General features: G+C 39.5%; 2 protein-coding genes across 3 annotated transcripts in view; one reads left to right on the top strand and one right to left on the bottom strand.

Annotated features, from left to right (window-relative positions):
- The first annotated feature begins 4,655 nt into the window (after positions 1-4,655).
- Positions 4,656-7,833, top strand: part of fyco1a (FYVE and coiled-coil domain autophagy adaptor 1a) — a 31,638-nt gene continuing 28,460 nt past the window's right edge. The window contains exon 1 of one of the 2 annotated variants that reach the window (XM_076984517.1): positions 4,656-4,895. The gene's annotated coding sequence lies outside the window, so the exon portion shown is untranslated. The remainder of the gene's footprint in view (positions 4,896-7,833) is intronic. The other variant, XM_076984516.1, reaches the window with a different exon arrangement.
- On the bottom strand, positions 5,483-7,680 carry xcr1a.1 (chemokine (C motif) receptor 1a, duplicate 1). Its single transcript, XM_076984533.1, has 2 exons — positions 7,575-7,680; positions 5,483-7,342 (listed from the first exon to the last, which is right to left on the bottom strand). The coding sequence occupies exons 1-2, from the start codon at positions 7,576-7,578 to the stop codon at positions 6,333-6,335; spliced, it is 1,014 nt and encodes a 337-aa protein (XP_076840648.1). The 5' UTR covers positions 7,579-7,680; the 3' UTR covers positions 5,483-6,332.

Raw genomic sequence — 7,833 nt, 5'->3', positions numbered from 1 at the left:
GACGAGTGTCTTTATGTCACATCAGAACCAGAACAGGCACTCCTCTCCAAACACAAACCAAAGTTTCGCCAAGCCTGCTCCAAACACGACTGACGTTGCCCTGATTTCAGCACTTCTCATGCGACAGCTTGGTTCACTAGAGCCCTATCCGGACGGGATTAGTTTTTCAGGGGGACGTCTGTGAAAAATATTTCACCCTTGTACTCAGTGATAAAACTCTTGCATCCGGACAGCAATTGAAAAAACAGGAGGACCCGTGAGTTTTTGGCTTTCTCGGTCACATGACATCGCCTTGTCACGTGATAGCATGTTTAATAATGTCACACTGCCAACTCTGATGATTCCTTTTTAACTTTTAACTTTACTACTGTTCAGTTCAGCATTTAAGATCTCCGTTTAAGTTAAGCTATTTTGTTAAACCAATACAGAAAACACATTATAAAAAATCGCTAATGAATGTAAATAGCTAAATAAATCCGTTAAATAAAATAAAATAAATCCATTAAAAAATCCAGTAAATCCATTTTCGCTCGCCGCTGTCTTTACGTGGATCTCCGTGAAAACGCGCGCCCAACGTGTAACTACGGTGCGTGGCAGTGGACGTATAGCTGTTTTATTAAACGCGAGGTGATGTCTGCATGTATAAACTCAGACATGTGGATCCGGACGGGACTAAAATTACCAGACGACCACGGAGTACAGCGAAAAACAGTAGGTAATTCCGCCTGTAATTTTCTCTGAGGACGTCTGAGAAAAACACGGACATGCTCGTTCCGGACGGGATTAAAATCACAGAGGACCCCCCGTAAAAGAGAAAATTACCCCAGGACCCCCTGAGAAACTAATCCCATCCAGATAGGGCTTAGGACAGATGACGAGCAGGTCATAACCACAATTCAAATGTGTGGGGCCCCACAGATCAGAGGTGCCCCCTGCTGGCCACAAGCGGTTGCCTGAAAAAAAAAACGGGGGATTTAAAAAGCAAACGTATTATTTCTTTGATTGTTATATACCAAAGTGATACGTTAAGATGAGAGCTCAGGACTGTTGAATGTAACCAGCAGAGTATCCCAGCAGAACCCAAGAAAGAAAGAATTGAAGAATGGAAATCACAGGAAAAGATTCTACAAGCGATACATTTTTCTGTAATAAATTACAAATGTCTTTCGTTAGGGCCTCAAAGGAGCCCTGATTGTGGCAGCAGTGTTTTTTAATGTCATTAATGGCTAGACTGTTTCTGTTAGTGAAGAGTTATACATGTTTTCCAGGTGACTTCCAAAAGCTAGATGGTTTCCCAAGTATATCCAGAAAGATTATTTAACTTTCCTCTAGTGTTATAGGGTCATGACCAACCCGTTTGTAGGTTTTAAATGTACAAAAAGTACTACATATATTTGTTTATTGCACTTTTTGACTTTATCAGGCACTTCTAATTAAACAGATTTACTAAATTATAAAATACTCTTGTTAAAATTATGACCTTTCTGTTGTTAGGTATTGACCCAGGTATAATTAGAAAACAATAATAATTGGCAACACTGAAATCATAAACACACTACACTATATACCAACAGGCCACAGCAGATCTTCCTCCAACCATTTGATCTTCATGTAGGAGCTTCTGTCTTTGTCTTTTTAACAAAACAAGGAAAGACAGACATTTCCAGACATGTAAGAACAAATCAGTTTAGAGTTGTGTGTGCTGTCAGTAGAAAGACCCAGTGGGCCACAACAAACATCAGACCAACACCTAAGATATAGTAACAGAAATGTAACACAAGAGAAAGGTTAGCAATTAAACTGTAGTTTTCTGTAAAGTTAGTTTGTGACAACACTGCATGATTGTGACAACTGAATCATATGGTCATGCAATCTGATTAAATTGACCTCTAATAGTGACTTCTTTGGCTTTCCTTCAATGCCTAAATCCATCTGACCTGATGGCGATGTGGCTATAGCTTTGGCTAGACTCTAGAGTTGGATATATAAAGTGGGGAGGGGGTATTCCAGAAAGCGGGTTGAGCGCTTAACTAGAGTTAACTCTGAACGTTAATTCTGAACGTTAATTCTGAATGTTAATTCTGAACGTTAACTCTGAATGTTAACTCTGAACGTTAATTATGAACGTTAACTCTGAATGTTAACTCTGAACGTTAATTATGAACGTTAACTCTGAATGTTAACTGTGAAAACTCGAGGTTTTCCGATCCAGAAACCGAGTTCAAAGTAGGCGAGAGTTCGTGACAACCTACTCTCCCAACCTACTTAAATGTAATCCGAGCTCGTGCAGCAGTGCCGCGTGTAGTCATAGTTGCCAGGTTCGCGGTTTTAACGCCAAATTGGGCTTGTTTGAAAATCCAGCCGCGGGTAAAAATTCTGGGGTCGCGGGGTGCGGTTTGTTGGGCTACTTTTGAGTTGGGCTACCATCCTGTAAAGCGCTTTGTGACAACATATGTTATGAAAAGCGCTATACAAATATATTTGATTTAACTTAATACTTTTGTATTTGTATACTTTTAATTTGTCGCCATTTTACACTCGCCCCCCCCCCCCTCGTCAACAACTCTGGGCTTTGGGCTTGTTTAGGCTTCTGAAGGGCGGGTTTTACACTGACTTTGTGCGGGATATTTTTGTAGGACCTGGCAACCCTATGTGTAGCGCTCGGGGATCCAGTGGACATCGGAGCGCAAATTAGACACCGAATATAGCTATATCTTATCATTTCCGGATGAACGTTACCGCTTTTCATCCCAATTATCTACTAGTTTACATAAGTAACATTTTTAAACATCACATTTCAAACTACACATCGTAGATCAAGATTGCAGATTTTATGTGTCATTCTCCGTTTATTGGGGACTGAAAGGTTTCTGTATAATGTAGGACACAGAGATGCTCACAAGTCATTTTTTGCAAGTCCAAGTCAAGTCTCAAGTCTTTGATCTCAAGTCCAAGTCAAGTCTCAAGTCTCTGACCTCAAGTCCAAGTCAAGTCTCAAGTCTCTGACCTCAAGTCCAAGTCAAGTCCCAAATATTTGAGTGACACTGTAGTCGCAAATCACTGTATAGTTGTAATGGTATGTTATGACACTTCTGATGTATAATAGCTTAAACTGGTAAATGAAGAAATACAATTTTTAAAAGTGCGCACGCACACACAAATGTTTTCCAGATAAATTTTGTATCCGTATTTTTCTCCAAAAAGTATTTTTCTTACAAAACTGAAATTTTTCTGGATACAATATTCTCTTCTTTCAGTAGAACATCTGCTATATTTTGTTCTAAAAGATAAAGGAGGGCTGTGAAATAAAAAAAATCATTTTTAACTATATATATGAAAGGTCTGCATATAAAGAAAATAGCAACCAAATTAGTGATTATAAAATAAAAATTAAAAACAGAATTCAAATTTTACAATAATAATGATTCTGACATAAAAAGCCCTGCAGCAACAACTATTTTTCTCCTTATTAACTGGATCAAACACGATCTATTTGAACTTCAAGGTGTCTTTCAGTGTCCAATACAAGGAAACAATGTTTATACAATGTTTATGCAACTAACGCATTACATTTTTAAAAGATCAGGATTGACAGGGTACTTGCACTTAGCCTGGCTCGGTGAGGGCGCATTATGAGGCCTCCATGACTGAACACCCTCTCTACTGATGCACTGGTGGCAAGTCAATACTAATATTGCAATATTGCTAATAACCTTTCAGGCAGTGACTAACCTTTCCGGCTGGGTTTTCAGGTGGCGAATAAAATTAGATGTGGTGGAACCAGCGTCCTGTATTTTTATGCCACACACGCTGCAGTTTGCTTCTCTTCTATTTGCTACTTGTACTTGTTTTGTACCCAAAACGTATTATGAATGGTGGAACAGAAGCGAGCGTCCTCACCAGCGCCGCCGTGATCGCGATGTTTTGCGGCGCGCGCAGCGCCAAGTTCGCATGTGCGGAGTCGCGCGCAACGGTTACTTGCGAAACGCGTCGCGACCGGCGCGAGGGTCCGCGCGCCGAAAATGTTACGTCAGCGGGAAGTAAAAAGCATACAGACGGAGAAAAGGTTGTCAAATGAAACATTACAAATAAAAAATTGTTCACGAGTCTCAAATCACGAGTCCAAGTCGAGTCGCAAGTCTTTTGAATGCAAGTCTAAGTCGAGTCTGAAGTCACTGTATATGCGACTTAAGTGCGACTCGAGTCCAAGTCCCAAACTCGAGTCCCCATCTCTGGTAGGACATGCTGAATATATATGTCGGTGTATGTATGTACGTCGGCCCGAAAAGTTTGTTTTGCGGTGAATCGTCCCGTCCATCATTTTGTGGTGTTCCTTGGGCAAGTGTTTGATGAACATCAAAGAGGATCAAAGAACCTGAATCGCAGGTTCATCTTTATTAACACAAATCTAAAAAGAATGCCAAGGAGAAAACACATTTGTGAAGCAATTAATATTTATGAATTTAATCTTGTAGGATTCCCAAGTGGGCCGTCTGGAGCGCTGCTGATCCCCCACTGCCCCAGTTTATCACCATGACTGACGTCTCCGAGTGGTTCAGCGGTCACGTGACGCCTCTTCCGCGCAAGCGCACTTGATTGTGTTTTTACGCCACTGGTTTAGAGCGTGTAGTAGGCGGGTCAAAATGAAACACGAAAAGATTTCGACTATTCGTCGTTTATTACACGTTTATTTTGGTGCCACGTTTATTAAAAGTGCGCATGATCGACCTGCTCTTTTGGGGCGTGCAATGTTTTGCCTTTTAAATATTTCCCGTGTCCACTTTAACAACATTCCTTGAGTCCTATTGGCTGAGACCGATGTCAATCAAAGGGCTCAGACAGCAAGATAGTTCACCAACGTAAACTAAAGTTGACTGCTCAGGATCCCAAAAGAAGTATGTCAAAGTTTTATTTTCGTTGTACTTCATAGCGTTGTCACTTTTGTATCGTAAAACAAGGGGTAAATGTAACTTACAATGTATTTACTACACAAAGTCGTATCATATATAACCAGTTTCCACTAGATACTATGTTGGTTCCCCAGCTGTTGTCAAACAGGACTTTGTTAGGTAGGTTAGTATAGCTGTGTAGTCTAATGTTAATAAACTTATAGGCAGGACAAATACTTATTTGCTCAGTTATAAGCCAAAATAACAAAGATGAAAGTAACATATTTGACAAAAATATTGTAAAATCCCCCGATTTTCTACGAAAAGCGTCAAAAGCTTGCAGGGTTTATTATATGTTTTTATAGTCATGATTATAGTCAGTCATGTGCATTAACACCTGTGGTCCAGGTTATGGTTGTTAAATCGTGTTTCTGTGGTGCTCTAGTTTTCTATTAGTTACATTTACTGTAAATCTAATGGAGTGTAAATGTAGTCTTCATTTAGGTTAGGCTACAGATGTCTGACATTGGTATTCTGGAGAAATGTAAGCTGGCTTGTTAAGCCTGTTGATCTGTGAGAGGGAAGTCTCGGTTTGAGTCAGACATGGATATACTACACATAAATAAAAGGACTGACCACGTGTTTATGTGAATGCTAGGTTAGATTACACTTTATTTTTTAAGCCAGTCAGTATCGTGTTGCTTTTGACAACTTGAATATAATCACAGGCATTATCCTGACATATTGTTAACACTTATGAGCTCCTTAATCTTGTATCAGTAAAAAGGTCTTCAGAGCAGATTCCAACATCACACAGGCAGTATCACTCTTAATCAAACTTAATCACTCTTAGTCTAATCAGATATATTACAGCTTTGTTATTGAGCACAGATAGAGTGTACACAGCATGGTGCATCCATTTAGTCTGGGTCTGTCTGTCGTCATGAAATACTGTAGTCAGTGAATTTGCCATGTTTGACCATTCATTGAGAGTATTGAAAGACCTACATAAATGTTAATAAAACTTAACCAGATACAGTAGGCTGAAAAATTTGAATTGTTTTGGTGAATACAACAAACACCATGAAATTTTGGACACACTGAATATATAGTTGGTGATAGAATTTTCCCTAGTTACATACTTGCAAATGACTGATTTATCCCTGTTTTTACAAGAAGGTTTCCTAAAGTTTATGTCCTGTGTGTTGTCAGGCTTCCAAAATAAGAGTTAAGAACATTAATTAAGCAAAACAGTATCATCAAAACAGTACTACAACAGACAAGATATTATTGTTGCTGTCCAACTTTACTACATAAAGCTATCTGGATACTGCACAAAAAGTAAGAAATACATATAAAGATCAAATCCACTCATTTACAATACATTTATTTCTGTGGAATCTGATACCGTTCTGGCAATATTACAAAACTACTGGTCGCAATTCAGTACATGGACCCCTGAGACTGAACTATGGTGATTCTTGGTCGATCATTATCCATGTAATTTTGCCTTTGAAAAATCTTCTGTAGAATCACCTTCAAATGATTTCGGAATTTTACACCAATAAAAGCATAAAGCACTGGATTAAGGCAACAGTGGGAATAAGCCAGCACTTGGCAGACATACAGTGCATAATCCAGATTATTAGAAGCATCACATTCTGTGAAAAGGCCAAGCTCCTGTAAAGTTAAAGATTTCAGAAATATCACAACATTATAAGGAGCCCAACCAACAAAGAATATCACAACAATACAAAAAATTAACCTTACTGTCCTGTGTCTCTTGTTTGCTCGTGATTTGAAGATAGTCTGCAGAATTCCTATGTAGCAGAAGCTCAAAAGTAAAAATGCACCTACGAAAGAAATGTTCTGTTGATATGCAACTGCGATCTTTGTTGTAGTACTGTTAAGATCACAGTAAAGAATTTGAGTTTCTGGTTCAGTCAAGATGACTTTTTGCAGTGAGTTTGGCAATGCTGCCAAAGCACTGACCAGCCAAGCTATGACGGGAGTGAGTGTGAACCACTGTCCTCTCTCCCAGTCCGAGAGAGGGTGGACCACAGCCATGTAGCGCTGGACGGTCATCAGCATGAGGAACACGATGCTGCTGTAGAATCCAGCAGAGAAAACAAAGTTCACAGCTTTACACGCTGCGTCTCCAAGCGTCCAGCCCCAGATGTTGTAACAGGCCCAGAATGGAAGTCCAAAAGTGAACATTAGGTCTGACAGAGCCAGGTTCAGTATGAAGATATTGGTCAATGATCTGAGGCTCTCATAGAGTCCAAGGATCACAAGCACTAGTATGTTACCAAAGAGACTGAGGAGGACCACAATGGTGAAGAATAAAGGCATGGCAATGGATCCAACTTGGATCACTGTATCCTTGTTACATAGTTGATCAGATGGTATTTCACTTGAATACTCTTCATCAGTTAGCTGCTGCTCAGTGCTGTCTGGAGAGCAGAGATGATTGGAAAGAGAACATTTTAATTCAGCATTATCCCAGATATCTTTCATGTAACATTCGGAAAAAACATTTAAAAATTAGTGTATACTTCTAAAGGGAAAAAAAACCATGATAATCCACTCTTAATCCACTGCATTTTTACATTTAACGACAGCATTTATACTCAAGAAAGAATGAGCAGTCACCACTTGATGCAATTTTAAAATGGCTGTACGTACCCATATTTTTGTCCCTAAATATCCCTGCAATCTGTGTCACAGACCCCTGAAAATGCACTTTTCAACCATGCTGCATTTGGAGATTAAAAGTTATGATCTCTCCCAGCCGACTCAGCTGGACAGCTTTGCTGAGGGTTTTTATTCTGTGTTTATGCTACGTCACTTTGGGCCCTCCCTTATTGTCAAGTTCAGACAAGATTCTGTTTGTTGACCTCATCAAATGTAGAACAGTGATGTGATCTTCACTACTTTTTTGGCT

Source organism: Brachyhypopomus gauderio, chromosome 21, assembly GCF_052324685.1.
Source record: "Brachyhypopomus gauderio isolate BG-103 chromosome 21, BGAUD_0.2, whole genome shotgun sequence".
Classification (NCBI taxonomy): Eukaryota; Metazoa; Chordata; class Actinopteri; order Gymnotiformes; family Hypopomidae; genus Brachyhypopomus; species Brachyhypopomus gauderio.
The sequence above is the reverse complement of the archived record's forward strand: the minus strand, read 5'-3'. Positions and strand labels throughout refer to the sequence as shown.